At 34.6% G+C, this 16,188-nt stretch overlaps 1 protein-coding gene across 1 annotated transcript; it reads right to left on the reverse strand.

The window, feature by feature from the left end:
- Window positions 1-968: 968 nt before the first annotated feature.
- LOC137399907 (mitochondrial import inner membrane translocase subunit Tim9-like) lies at window positions 969-4,798 on the reverse strand. The gene is made up of 3 exons (XM_068086169.1): window positions 4,672-4,798; window positions 3,396-3,491; window positions 969-1,408 (listed from the first exon to the last, which is right to left on the reverse strand). The coding sequence occupies exons 1-3, from the start codon at window positions 4,723-4,725 to the stop codon at window positions 1,277-1,279; spliced, it is 282 nt and encodes a 93-aa protein (XP_067942270.1). The 5' UTR covers window positions 4,726-4,798; the 3' UTR covers window positions 969-1,276.
- Between the last annotated feature and the right edge of the window lie 11,390 nt (window positions 4,799-16,188).

Consider the following 16,188-nt stretch of genomic DNA (forward strand, 5'->3'; position numbering starts at 1 on the left):
CCTACCTCTAAGCAGTCTCTCTTTAGTTGCTGACCCATTGAGGCAGAAAATTTAGTTCGCTCAGAGCTTGGAGAGTGTGAGCACTGTTGTTGGACACTGCAAGCAGGTGTGAACATTAATGCTAATTTGTTGAATATAGTGTTACAATTTTACAAGCTTCTATGATGGTCAACACATTCATGATTATATTTATCCATTATAACAATATCAACAAGTCATACTGAGTCTTTGCCAACTATGTTTGCCGCACACTGGAAGCTGTAGTACTATGCATGCCTTGTATCACTAAAGACTGTTATTAAAGAAATATTTGAGGAAACAAGAGATAATACAAACTATAACATCAAAAAGTGTCAAAAATTCTTCAAGTGTCGTCGTCTTATCCCATTCTTGGTGATAGGATATTGGCATCAATTACTTTAGAAATAATTCTATTTTTGTTGACATATTTTACTCTATGTTTTGGCTAATGTTTATCTAGTGTTTGCATTTCTGACTTGAGGTTGTGAGTTGTGAGAAAATAATTTGCACGCATATGTACTTTAAAAATCCAAACCCTGAACTCCATAGTGCCCTCTGAAGCAATCAATGTTACATATGAAGCAAATACTGGGAGGAATAAACTTATTGCAAAATGTTTGTCTTTGCAATGGTGACCTAATGACACAATTAGTGTCACAGAACCTCTTTTACCCTTGCAGTAACTGTTTAGGTACAAATATTTGCAGTGTACAAATTCACGCAATTAACAACTAAAATAAACTTCTATAAAACACCATGCTGTTTTCTCATTGCTATTCCTTGCATCTTGGCTATTATTTCTGCGGTAACGCAGCGGAGGTGAGCTTGTGATAGCTTTAGATAGTATTTCTCACAAAGAGTAATCAGTAAGACGCAGCATCACATATTAAAACCAATTTTTCAGACTTGACATACCATAATATCCTGTACAAACATCAAATTACAGTTTAGTATAAATAAGCATCTTGTAGTAGCTGTGCAAAGCAAGCTTTACAAATGCTACACATACAATGAGAAACAGTATAAATACTTTTTATTTTTTCAACTTTCTAAAAACGAGCAGTGCTTCAGGAGATGCAAATCATATATTACAAAACACAATGAATATTTAGATTTGAAGACTCAGTTAGTGGATGATATGTAAAGTGAAATCTCATCTAAATTGAATTAAAATCCCTTAAGTACACAGAAAGATTGTTCAAATATAAAGTATCGTTATGTGGATCGTGCGATTCCATCTTACTAAGACGCTTATTCAAGTGTTTTGTTTCGCCGCCAGAGGTCCAAGTTGAGCTTCATTTTGATTCACTTGATGCTCCGCAAATCTCTGGGAGATCCGTTGAGTCATTTTCAGGTATTTGTCCATGCAGAAGTTAGTACAGCCGGTCTAAACAAGAGCAACAAGGAACACTTTGAGCAGCTGCGAATGCCGGAAGAAACTAACGATGACGAAAGTATTAAAAACTCAACATTTCAGCTAGGAAAGATAAATAACCTTTATCTTTAGAGATAATCCAACTTAAAGTACATAGACACAATCTAGCATAAACTCTTTATATTTTATTATTTTTTCAGATAATTTTGAGATTTTAAATTTAATTATCAAAGCTAGACTTTTTCCTTTTGTATGCTTCAGGATTCTTTCTTAGCATCACTTTCTTCATGATATCGGACTGGCTAAATAACTACAACAGTTTGCGGAGGCAGTGCAAAATTTGCAGTACTTTCAACCATATTGCACAAAGTGTTCGTGTTCAATTCTAATTTAGTGTTTTTCAAGTTACTAATCCATATCCATAAAAATATCCTCCCTCGGAATAAAGCTCTATGAATTCCAAACACAGCAAAATAAACTCTATAAACTTCAAGCATTACAAATACATTACACACCATGAAAATCATAAAAACTACCACTTTTATTTTAAAGGTTTGCTTGCAACAGAATTAACATTACAGTTATTTGGTATCGTAAGATTCACCATGTCTTACTCTGCTGTTTTGTCGGTGTAAAATATGTGGAAATGTGATTACAAGCTCTAAAACGTTTAAAAACGAACAGTTAATCGCAGTCATCACGAAAACGCCGTAGTTTGGAATCTCTTTATTTTACTGACGTTCTCAAACATTTTGGTTATTGTTTTGACACGTGATGTTATCACATGAATTGAAAGGCCAATAAAAGGCTCAATGTAAAACGTCTCGTAGCACTGGTTTATGACAAACACTTCGGGTTCTACAGAAAACCCTGTATCAAATATAGATGCTCGCTACTTTAAAGTTTTGTTTCGGCTTGGTCTAATCGTCTAGTCATAATCTGATTATGTGACCCGTACTTCCTGCCAAACAGCGCGAATAATGTCTGCAGCACTTTTCGACTACCACAGGTGAACAACAGGCTCATCATGTTTATTAGAGGATGATATGCACTCCTTCGAGCTAAAGTTAAAAAATTGAAACAAATTTTTACGATAGGTTTTGAGATATCAGTGCTCAAAGTGACAGCCTTACAATGATGATAAAATAGACGCGGAAGGACAATAGACATAGTTTTGTTGAATGCTTGAAGTATATTCGCGAAAATATTTCGGCGAATGAGGTTGCATGAAAGTGTAAACAGAAGCCATCGTGATCATCTACGTCCCATTTGAGCTGTTTTGGAAAGGGATTCTGATCTACGACGTTTTCATGATGACTGCGATGAACTGTTCGTTTTTGAGCTTTTAAGAGCTTGTTATCCCATTTCCACATATTTTGAACCTACAACACAGCAGAGCAAGACATGGTGAATCTTTTGGTACCAAATAACTGTAGTGTGAATTTTGTTGCAAGTCAACCTTTAAGGAAGAAGCCCTAGAACTGCAGGCTTAGAGTTGAAACAAATAATAGGTAATAGCAAAATGGCAATTTCAAAATACCATTTTAAGGCTTGTAAATCGCAGAACTATTAGAAATGTAAAATGGTATGGGTCGGTAGCTATTTTATAAGGTTGTCCAATTCTCACCATAAAAAACACTGAATTTCGGATACAGACACCAAATCTAACTGATACTCTTTTTCCTGCCACGTATATCTATAGATATATCTATAGATATATCTATAGATATATCTATAGATATATCTATAGATATATCTATAGATATATCTATAGATATATCTATAGATCTACAATTATATCATAGATCCATATTTTATATGGATCTATGATATAGCTATATGGTCATGGAGCATAACATAATGGTTTAAGACAATCACATAGCCTCACGAAAAGCATACTCCAGTTTGTTTGAGGAAACTTAAAAATCTAAAAACCTAAGGGATATTGGCTAAGAAGCAATGCAAGAATGAGTGGAATGAGTGAATGATAGGCTGGTACCTCTTTATCATTGATTTTCCTTGTTTTGAAGTCATGAATGCAGGCATCAAAACACATCTCTGAGACTTTGTTGTACGTCAGAAGGAATTCTCTAAACTGCAAAAAGCACGATATTCAATCATGCTACATTTCATCATACACTTGTGAGCAATTCACTGTAAAATATTTCAACTTTTTCATTGTTTGCTTATAGATTTACATAGATGACAAATATCTGCGTTATTATGAGAGGCCTCATTTAAAAGCTTTGATTAAAAACACGATTTTTTTTAGTTTTGAGAATTTTCTGCTGGTTGCTTGAAACAAGAGAACTACTGCATCTACAGAAACAATAATGGTAGTTAAAAGAAAACAACGAAAGCATCTAATAAATGTTAATTCATGATTAGAACTGAAATATAATTCATCATTGTTTATAAAATACTAACTCCCAGGTTACTATTAATGGAAATATTTATTTTGTGTTTATATTTATTTTATTCTAATCAGTCTGAGTCTGACATATCCTAATGATGACTTCTTTTATTTGACTCTGTCAGTAAAAGTCAGAAAAAAAAGCTACACAGAACATCAAAGACCATTTGCATCATGTGGTAGACTGAATTGGTGTACAGGTTGTAGGGTCAATGTGATCCCATTCATCATGCTATAGTTTGTTTTCATACTTTAAAACTACCTGTAGTACATGGTATCATGTTCTGTGTTTACAATCAAAAATTTCTACCAAAATATTACCAGCATCTAGAGGTTTATACTATGAATGTAACGAAGAAATACAAAGTGAAGTGATCTCTTAATAAAAACAAGTTTGTTGAGCGAGTCAAGTAATGTAACATTACAAAACAACAATAAATCAAACAAGAAACGTGTGCCCAAACATCATTAATGCATCTGCTATCTTTAGAATTCAAGCTGGTGATGCAGAATAACTTCATTAACATCTTTCAAACTGTCAAACATCATAAAGTATTGAATTGATCTATAAGCTTATATCACGATGAGAAACACTGAGTGCAGGATTGCAATCAGTCAATATAAAAGTGTTAACAGTACAAGAGTCAGGAGTACAACAATATTAATCTAATAGATGATAGTTCAAATTTACTTTTGTGTACAGACTATTCATCCATTGTAAGCTTCGATAACCTTCTGTCAAAAATCAATTAGCGATGTTTATTTGCGTCACCAAAAGACCTCAACTACGAATCATACAGAATGCAAATCGTAGCTATGAATCATATCGAAAATAAACTAGCAAACATGGAAAAAACCTAACCTGTTTGACCATGTCCTCTGGAGCTGCACCGGCTGCTGGATTTGGCATCGCCATGGTGAGCTAAAACAGCAGAATCAGTAAGTAACATGGTTAACAGAAAATTTTCACGGGGAATGCAACTGAATAGGAAAAAATTGGCACCATATGAAAAGAACTCCGAATTTTATATGTGCATAATATGAACTAGAAATTCCCCTGTCATACAGCCCAAGACCAAAGTGATAATGGAAAAGGAAAGGGTACTGCTGGTTGAAAAATGCAATATTAGCAGTCAAATGGCACTGCAGTGCAATAGGAAAACTGCAATGGTAGCTGAAATGGTAGCTGTAATGTACTGGGTGTTATTATGTACAACAAACAGCAATAATGAAAGGTAAAGATGATATGTTTATATCTCTCCCTGCTATAGGAGAAATGCAATATTAGAAGTGAAATGGCAAGCTGCTGGATTTGGCATCGCCATAGTGAGCTAAAACAGCAGAATCAGTAAGTATCATGGTTGACAGAAAATTTTCACGGGGAATGCAACTGAATAGGAAAAAATTGGCACCATATGAAAAGAACTCAGAAGTTTATATGTGCATAATATTAACTAGAAATTCCCCTTTCATACAGCCCACGACCAACCATTATTATACTTAAACGACTCTACACAAAAATGGTTAAATTTTTTGATGAGATTTCGGTACAAGGGTTTGGTAATGGCCGTTAACTGATAATTTTTCGGGAGTTGTATGCACATATGCATTTGTCATAAATCTCGCAACCAAACGCTTCGCTCGTGTTTGGTCGTGGGAAAACAGATAGCTTACTCTCTGAACAAGGTATTGAAAGCCTTCACGTCGTTAAAGATGTGACCACATCAAATTCTAATAGATTTTATAAGAAAGCAAATATATTTTTCTATCATTTGAGATCTGGTGTGTCATTTTAGGTATTCTGACTGCTAGGATGTTTCAAGATTAAAATCAGCAAAACTTTGTCACGTTTAAAACACTCATAAAACAACACGTCTAGACTTCTCTCAAATTGACGCCAATAGTCGCGCGACTGTCTGTCTCTCTTGTTATTGATATCGGCATATACGTTCAAGTTGCAGTGTTATGCCTCTCTATTGACTTTGTATTTTGTATTTGCTCATGATTGTTGGAATGAAACTTCAAATATAGCCTTAGATATATTGCTATAGATGTCCAAAGTTTTTGAAAATAGGTTGGCTAAAATGTGTTCCATCAACACTCGCTAAATGCATATGGGTACCCGGCGCTGATGAGGCTGTGTATCTATCAACTATAAAAGATGCAACTATAGATATTTGGGTGTCAGGATGTCATGCTTTGTTCTGAGCGTTTTAACTGCAATCAAATTTTGTAGATTTCTATCTTGAAACATTCTGGCAGTCAAACCTCCAAAAACAACAAACACAATATCAAATGATTGAAAAATATCTAAACTTGTTAATAAAAATTTACTCAAAGTTGATGAGACCACATTTATAACTACAGATTCTATGTTGTATCACACATGATAAAGCTGTAGTGTGGCAAATCAAATACCATGGGCCACTTTATCTAAACAAAAGTTAGAAAATGACATTCTTGTAGTGGGTTTACGTAAACATGAGAGGTAAAAAAGGCTATCTGTATAGCAGCCAAAAGAGATGTGAAAGAACCATTTTGGTTTGTAGGAGATACAAAGTATTAACAAAATGCAACATATACCGGAATCGCTTGACTATGACTCTGCTATGACTAAACTATTGTCAGTAGTATGCGAAAATGGTCGCAGATGCCTTGTATTAACAGCAATGAATTGACAATTTTCAGAGAAACAAAAAAATGCAATACAATCCATTTACTATCCCAGTAATATTTCAAGAGTATGATAAAATCCCACAGAATATGGAAAAAAAGTTTGACATTTTTCCTAGCAGCCTCACATGCTATTTTCATTGAAGTGGCTAAATTGAATGGCTATGAACTACTACTTATTAGCATTACCTTGACATCATATGATTATCTCATAAGCAGAGAAACATTTTGTTTTTTAGATTGAACTCCTCGTGTACAACAGAGTAAAGCAATGAGTATTATTCATGGATTCACAGTGTATGCTTCTATGCTAACAAAATAACAGTCAATTGGTTTGGTTAAATTAACTTCAGAACAACATAACAGGTAAATAATTTTCAAGACTGCAACAATGTACGCAATTCCACAATCCATGATAGCATAGCATGATTTTGCTTTATCATATTTTATTTACTACAAGCTCTGGTGTTTGCTATATATGATATATATCACCGTATATATACAGTGCTGTCAGAAATTATGAGACCACCCAATAATTCTCGCCTTTGTTCAACTTTGCACATCTGCTGGCACCATATTAATTCATTCATTTGCCACATATTGTACATCATTAGATGCAGAAATTTCTCCTTGTTCTAGTAAAGTAAATCAGGAGTCTTTCATTGTTTTTTTACAGCATCGGTGATAGAATTAGTGTCATCAAGTTATCTTTTCATTGTCCGACCACATAGCTTGTTAGTGGTAAAACGTGATGTCATCACTATGTGTTGTGCATTCTGTAATCTCACAAAGTCAAATAGTTTTGCATAAAAAAATAAAAAATGAATAAAATAATAAAATGAATAAAAAAATGAAAATATCTTTTCGTTTTTTTATTCATATCAGTTGCATATGCCTTTCGATTGAGATAAAAAATAAGTATGGATTGTTATGTGATGGAAATTTGCTTCATATTAATCAGTAGAAAATTCCGCATCTAATGGTATATGGTTTATGATAGTTTTTTGTAAAACTAAGTCAGTAAATCATTGCTACCACCTTGTCTCTTAAAATGTGAGGTGGTCTCATAATTTCTGACGGCACTGTATATGATTATTTTATATATATATATATATATATAATATAAGACTATATATATGATTGAGGACATATTTATGATGTTTATAATGCTGCCAAAGTATTACAACTCCGCATCTCATGAAGTTTGTGAATGTGTAGAGATAATGTATAATGATATAACACCAAAGATGTTATAGTAAAAACAACTTTAAAGCTATTCCTTTGGTGCAGTTTTGAAAAAAATTACACAGTTGAGCAACAAGAATATTTATAATGCTAAAACTGAATTGAAGGAGTTATTAAAGTTTATACGAACCAGTTTAGAACAACCACTTAATGAGCACTGAAGGCGATGTGACAAGAATTTTAACATCTTTATACGGTAATAACTACTTCATATAGTTGTATTTATGATAAAACCAAGTATAGATCTAAAATGCCGACAACAGCTACAGAATCTCATGGCTTTTTATGTAATAATTAAGAAATGTATAAATAACAGAACATTTGGAATACACTGTTGCCCTGCTTTTACTACATCTAAAATGGAAGATATATATAAATATATATTCAATTTTTGCAACATATGTACATTAAGAAAAAAATTGAAATTATAACACAAATTCAGCTAATATGAAGATTTGCCGACTTTTGATTGAGATCAATATAAATATAATATTGCTGGTATTGATAGACCATGACAAGCAATTAACTCCAATGATTTGGCTGGTAACATTCATAAAATATTAAGTTAAGTCCCTCAAATGCGTAGGACAACAAAAGACAATATGCTGCTCAAAGCTCAACAGGTTTTAGTCAGAGATGGACACTTGAGTTAACATGCTTGCTCGAGCAAGCGTTACGGTTCAACTCATGAGTGAATTTAATTGAATCGATTTTTTTGGTACATTTTTTTGTAGATTCGAATGGACTTGGAGCATTCTACCAATAACCTTGAATTAATTCTCTATATTTAATAGGCAAAATGACTTGAGTTAAAATGTATCAATGCTCTCCTTTATTATTACTAATTCTATGATTATTCCTGTGTTGACAAAAATCCATCACAGAAATTGATACTTTAAGTAAACCAATCTGTTATCTGATGCGCGCTGAAGCAAAGATGTCAGTGCTGTTCAATGTTGCCAGCTGCACACATTTCCACATAACTTAGATATTACCGTGTATATTTTATTGGTCGATAATATGTACTACATACTAGTATAGTACAGTTTTATGGTTTGCCTGTGAACTGCCATTAAACTTAGTTATGTTTATTTTATTCTTATATTGTCATGCTTATATCTATTATTTTATATTCATGAATGCCTCCTTAAACCCTTGGAATCCTAATGACCGGTATTCTGGCATTGCGAAAGGTGTGTCAGAGACCCTAATGGCTAGAATGACGGTATTCACATTGCCCCGCTTGCAAATGCTGTTTTTACGTAACAGCGCAAACCAATCAAATTCATTCTTGCACAAAGCGTCAGTCCAGAAACTTCACCTTCATTTTTAATCATTATCAAATATCTATCTACTTTCTTCGTTATAATAACAACTTGTACTGGAACAACATCGCGAAAAGTTGATACGACTCATTTGTTAGTAGGTTATAAATGATTGTGATGCTAATGAAGAATTATATGATACTAACTATAATTTTCCAGATTACCGTAAAACCTTTAATTGAACGCCAGCTCTAATTAAACGCCATTTCCAATTGACCGACACCCTGAGAGAAGGGTTGAAAAATAGACCACCACTGTCCAATTGAACGCCTGACCGCCACCCTGAGAGAAGGGTTGAAAAATAGACCACCACTCTCCAATTTGAAGCCACTTTCATTTAATCATCACTTTGACATAATTTGACCTTTACGAGCCCATAATATCAACTGATCAGTAGAAAAGTTTCCACAAAATCGTATTAACTCTTTTGAGCCGAAGCCCGTCAAAGCCCGTAAAACGAGCAATGTCTCAGCTGCCGAATCCCGAATTTTCCCGAAAAAACTCAGTATTCGATAAACTTTTTAAAAAATCTTTGATTCATTAAAAAAATCGTTCAAAATTAAAACTACTAATTTCATCAATTTTGGCAGGCTTTATACTACTTGTTTGAGGCTACAAATAATCCCTAATACGCATGTGCAAGCAAAACACGTAGTAAAAGATTTGATCTTCCTTTTTGGAGAGTTATTCATTGTGTACGCACACGATTGTTCAAGCTCGGCTAGAGAATGTTTGTTTAGAGGAAAACATCGGCTGGTTTGGAAGTGAAGAAAAGGACACTAGGTCAGAAAATTGTGGAGAAGACGATGGAATTAAAAAAGAAGATCAACAGAGTGAATTGGATTGCGAAAGTGACAGTGAAACAGCCGGCGATGAAACGGGGAGTATTTACGGATTTTAAAGAGGAGCTGACTTAAAACCAAAATAATTACGTTTTGCTGACAGCCTGGCAAGAGTAAACGTTTGAATTTTTAAACAGGCAAGTTTTTTTATTATTTAAAGCTTTTTATAACATCGGCCATTATAAATGCTATAATTAACGAATCGAATAAATATGGCTTTCAAAAACATTGCGATGCTTCGGAGCCTGTTGATGGTAAATACATCTGGCGAGTTATTGGTTTAGCTATGCATACAGATATTCTTGAAAAGCCTACTCTGTTGTCTTACTGCTCCACAATCATTTATTATCTACGCTGATTTTTAATAAAAACAAAAATAGAAAGAAAAATAGAAACAGGTTTACTTTTTGCTCACTATTTTGAACAGCCTGCTGGCAATAAATTGTTCAAATTGGAAAATGTTTTCGCCATGAAATACGACCGGTTATATTCTGTTTTGCTGTCTGGTAAATTTATATCTATAGATGAAAGCTTGCTGGCATGGAAAGGATGGCTCAGCTTCAGGCAGTAAATTCCATCTAACAGATCTACATTTGGAATAAAGTTATTTACTCTCTGCGATGCTGTCTCTCGCTATGTGCACAAGTTGTCAGTATACATCGGTGAGGAGTGAGAGCAAGCTGAAGGCGCAGTGGAGTCACTTGTGGAGTATATTTGTGCGAGTCATGTTTTGATCCTTGTCATACTAACTAGATATATTTACAAACTGTATCTTATTTAGTTTCTACAAATGCTTCATTGCTTCGTATTGCTAGCTTGTACATCGTTACATTTGCTGAAATGTCATAATCTATTGTATTTGTTGTGCATTAGTATGTTGTATTTGTGGTTTGTTGCTCTCCTCAGGGCACTCACCTAATCAAAGAGTTCAGTTCTTATATTGTTTTGCAATCTAGCAGTCCATGATATGCTGTTTCTGCTCATAATAAATATTGCTTCCGGTCTTTTATTGCTTCACCAAATGTGTGAATAAAGGTTCACCACTCAATTTTTCTTGTACAAAACCAGTTAATCTTTTCTGCAGCACACATGAATCTGTGCAATGAGTTTATATGCAAAATTGTTACTGGTACATATATCTATAGTTTTAATAAATACATATAAATCTGACTGCAGAAAATCATAACTGCGAATAAATAGATCTCAAGTTGCAAAAACTTGCAAGCTGCCTAGAGGAAAAGATCTCAGTCTGTAAGAAAATATCTCATCTTTTAGATATTCATTTGCAGCTTCATGCCAATTTGCATGTAAGTTATAGCGAAGTTTAGGCGACCATGTCAGGCCTTCATTTTTCGCTAGTCTTTTGGGTCACGCACTGAGAATTTCGAGTGACCCTCCCGTATTGCTTCGGAGTTCATAACTCCACTTTCAAAGCTCTCCAACGACCAATTTCTTTTGCAAATTGTTTTGAACCTATGAATCCTTGCAACTAGCATTTATACAACATAGTCACATACCTTTAACAATTAGAAAAACCCAATGGAAAATGAGACATAAAAATAAAATAATCATTGCTTCAACAATCTGAGACTTGCTGGTAAGCACTTGCAAGCTATCTGGGTAAAAAAATATCAGCTTGTAGAGAAATTTCTCAGCTTTCTTATGCATGTTAATTTATGTGATTACAACCATTGCGATGTAAGTTGCTGCAGTTTTTATGCAGTCATGTCAAAAGCTCAAATCGCCCTAGTAATTGCCCTCGTCCGCTGGTACTTTCCCAGCCGTAAGCCGGCCATCGCAAAAGGGTTAATAATTAAATCGTTTATATCAATGATAATTAATTTTCTCATTGTCCAACTCCACAGATTTCTTTTTTCGTTAAAACCATGAAAGCAACACCATACAAGTAATCAATAACAGTCTCAGGCTAGTAGTAGATCTCTGTTTAACGCGGTCTTTCTACTTCAAAGTAGCCTACATCTATAAAAAAAATGACTTGAATTTACGATGGTAGATGAACTTTCAAAGCAACGCTAGAGAAATAAATACTGTCTCATGCTAAAAGTGGTTCCTTGTTTAACGCGGTCCTGACACTTCGAAGTAGCCTACATATATAAAAATGATTTAAATTTACGATGGTAGATTAACTTTGAAAGCAGCGAAATAGAAGTAATTACTAACTGTCTCAAGCTAATAGTAGTTCAGTGTTTAACGCAGTCCTAATACTTCGAAGGACATACATAGAAAAACCGGTTCGCAAGTTTTGGACCAAAGGTTACGCTAGTGAGCAAACTTTTACGTGTTTCATTGGTGCCAAATGCAGAGCGTGAAAGTTTTGCTCTGGTAAAAAATTGTTTGGAAGCTAATATCGGTTAGTTCAGCAGTGCAGAAAAAGATTTGAGGCCAGAAGATATTGTGGAAGGTATTAGACAACTAGAAAATGTTCGTTCCATCGAAAGCAACAAACAGAACGCAGCTGTCCAAGCAAACGATAGAAATATTTTTGTTTTAAAAACGTAAATTCTTGTTTCTTTCATAATATGAGTATGGTTTGTTTATGTCACTTGCTCATGAATATATAGTTGTATAATTTGATAAATTATTATTATGGTATAACTTATAAGTATGTAGATTTATAGCGTGTTATTTAATAGCACCCTTGCGGCTATCTTAACACGGCTTGCAATAGATTGATGCTTATAGTTCCACTTCTATTGCACATAAAAAGCTAGTTTCGGCTGCAAACTGTAGCAAACATATCAGTGAGTGCAATGATCCATTATTCAACCATGTTAAATATAGATATAAAATAAAAATATGTATTCAAATTTAGAATGAAATAAAAATTGAAAATGCCAATAAATTTCAAAGAAGGACATTGGCTATGGTATCATCGCAGGTCAATTGCAAGCAATAAATATCAACTGATAGAGATATTTTTCGATGCATATTTATTCAGAGATCTTTGACAAGTTGGAGGTGAGTTAGCAGATATTTTGCATCTAAAAGGTTTAATATCGCCCAATGGAAAAAAAGCAAAATATAGGCGACATTCGCTTTGCTCGTAATAGGGCTAAATTTATCTTACGAAAATTCTGACGAGCCATTTGAAAAATGGGCCGCCAGCCTCTATTTGAACGCCGCCTCCAATTGACTGCCACCATCGAGGAAAGATTGAAAAAAGAGTGCCACGGCGTTCAATTAGAGGTTTTACAGTATTTTGAGTCACAAGACGGTGATGAGCGTGTGCTCGATAGATATGATGCTACGGCAAAGATTTTTATAAGTTTTTATTCATACGCGATTTTATTGTTTTTGTCGCAGAACTGTGAAATACTTTTTTTTCTATTTGGAGACATTTGCAGTGTGTAGCCAGACTTTTTTACTAGCGTTTTATCAAATATTATTGTATTATGGGTATATTTACATACCGACATACTTAATGACAATGACTGTTTAAAATCTTGCGATCGTTGGATAAATTGCTCGGGGCTACTGACACACATAGACAGGTAGTTATGGGTTCAAAGAGTTAATATTTGCTATACAAACAATCAAAGAGCTGGACTAATGCGTGTAGTCAAGTTAGTGATTCTGGTTTTTGGTTATTTTGACAGGAAACCATGAACCAACTTTTGGGTGAGAATTGATAAGGAATTGATTTAGCCTGTTTGGGTGAATTGAATTGAAACGGTTCGTTGAAGTTAGAATAGCTACCAAAGTGCAAATGAATTGTAGTGTTTCACGCTTAACTACCGAATTAGGCGTATAATCTCGTAGATTTCTTTACGTTAGACTACCTAGGAGTGTAAGAGAAAGAGAGTGCTTCGAATAAATACCAGTATAAACAGTTTATGGGAAGTTTCCAACAGCTAGATTCATATTTAGCATTTATTCCGACAATTACGGACAAGCTCAACCAGTCTTGTAAAGAAGTGTAGCGCACTGCTCTGTGTGGCTGAGTTTTTGTTTGCCGGTTTATTTGAATTCTCTGATAGTTTTTGTTAGGAGGCCAATGTGGAAGAGACAGATGTTTGACTTCAATTGAATTGATTATGCCACCATCTATGATGCAATAAATTTAGAAATTGCACAGTTTATTCCTTGTTAGGAATTGACTCGAATGATTTTGGACCCCTAAAAATATCTCTAACTTTAGTGCAATAGTTTATAAATTACTACAGGTACAGAAGCGCTAACCGACCGTTTTCTGAGTTAATTTAGCATATAACTTTACAAAAATTATCTAGGTTCGCACAGAATAAATCATATCTCAGTTTTAGGCTATTAGCATTACAGCAAGGCCAAAGCCGGCTGTGACTGTCTTCAGTGTTACATGAGGTGATCCCGATTTCTTTACCAATAGACCACGGCGAAAATGACTCGTGAATTGTTCAACCTTGACACTAGTTCTGGTGATTTCAAACGTTTGATACGTATTGCTGATACGCTCCGCGTTACATATAATAACAGCTATCTAGGGTGCGGTTACAGAAAGAGCGTTTCCGTTAACGAAGAACTGCCTTGTTCTGCCTTGTTCTCAACTAGTGCTGACTGTCCTTGAGCAACATGGTAAGGAGGCAGATCAATACATCGCAAGAGCTTTTTAGTTGTTGCATCATTATTGACTGAAACAGGTGGCACGTTGTCGGTAATGTTCGACTCTTTTTAGTGTAATTGATTCCGTTGCGGTGGTTCGAAGATTTAATATGTAGACCTACTTTATTTGTTTTTGGTGTTTAGGCGCCGTTCTCGTTTTGTACATATGTGCATAAGAATTCTGAATATAATGTCTGAGAACAAAGGCAAATAATGTCAAACATCATAGTTCAGCAGAATTGGCATCTGATATCCTGTCCATTGATTTAGAGGGTCTGCAGTACGTCTATACAACCTTTTCAACCAGTTATACGGATCTACCCACAATATTATGCAATCTTTTCAGCGGGTAAGGAAGTTAGCTGAACTTAAAAACGTTTTTTGTGCCATTCATCTGGTAACAACTGAGTGTGAGGTTGTGGATTATGTTGACATGGTGTATATATCGAGACTATCAGTAAAAATAGTATCTGCACATAGTCCATCGAATACAGTGGGTAGGTCTCATAAAACTGTAAAAATAAAATGAATAATTAAAAGTAAAGATAACCAATGCATGCTGTAAAACCATTTATAAAAATGAGTGAAATTTATCACAAATTGCACACATAACTGAGCTTTATATCCCGTATCGTTTTAATGCTTTACATTTAGCAGAGACATTCATCGGCTGGGTAGCTTGTCAGCTACAGTAGTAGTGCTGTTTGGTCAAAAAAATTCAAAAGTTACAGAAATCTGTGCGATAGGCCTAAAGCTACCGGAGAACCAAAATGTGAATCACTGATAATTTTGTGTAGCAAGGATATACACATGCTTTTTCGGCGATCTTCTAATGTTGCTAGGCTTAAACTCTTCACCAAGGCAGTGACACTAATTTCACGACCTTTGTCGTTGCATATAAACCTGGCTGCTTTCCTCTAGATTGCTTCGAACTAATTGATATCCTGCTTATAGTACGGATCCCACACCTGACAGCCATACTGTATAATTGGTCCAATAAGCGATATATATGCAATCAGTTTAAGAGGTTTTGAAGCATGGAAAGTTGTTCTCTTTAAAAATCCTAACATCCGGTTTGCCTTGTTAATTTTTGTATCCATATGATATTGCCAAAACAAATCACTAAAAACTCTAACCCAGATTCTTGTTAGGCTATAGGCCTACCATAAAGCATAAATATAACAAGGTGGCTCAAATTGAAGTTTGCTTTCATTTAAAAATATGGCAAAAAGTCATCAGAAGATAAATCATTTAGAAAGCACCTTACCTTGCATTTTTCAATATTGAATTCTAGTTTCCACATTTGAGACCACATCAAGTTTCCATTTATACAATCTGGTCCATCGGCCTTCCATCGGTCTTTGCATAGATTATGTTACTTTGTTTTTAGCGAAAAATAATTTGGAATATCGCATCAATTCTAGTAAAATTTTCGAGGTGTGGTGTTGATCGACACCTCTCGAGGAGAGGTGTTGATTGCTGTGTAACATATATTGTACAAATAGATTTTTCCAGATGGTGAATCTGAAGCAATTGCAATTGAACTCCAGAACAAATGCTGTTGGTTTGTTGTATATGTAAGCCGTCATCCTGCGTGGACCCTAATTTTTTAGTCTATTTTTCACTATTGCTCTTAACAGTATAAAGTTTCTACAGGCTATGTCATATTTTTTAACGAGCTGGGCATTTTATTAA

This window comes from Watersipora subatra, chromosome 7, assembly GCF_963576615.1.
Source record: "Watersipora subatra chromosome 7, tzWatSuba1.1, whole genome shotgun sequence".
In the NCBI taxonomy this organism is placed as follows: Eukaryota; Metazoa; Bryozoa; class Gymnolaemata; order Cheilostomatida; family Watersiporidae; genus Watersipora; species Watersipora subatra.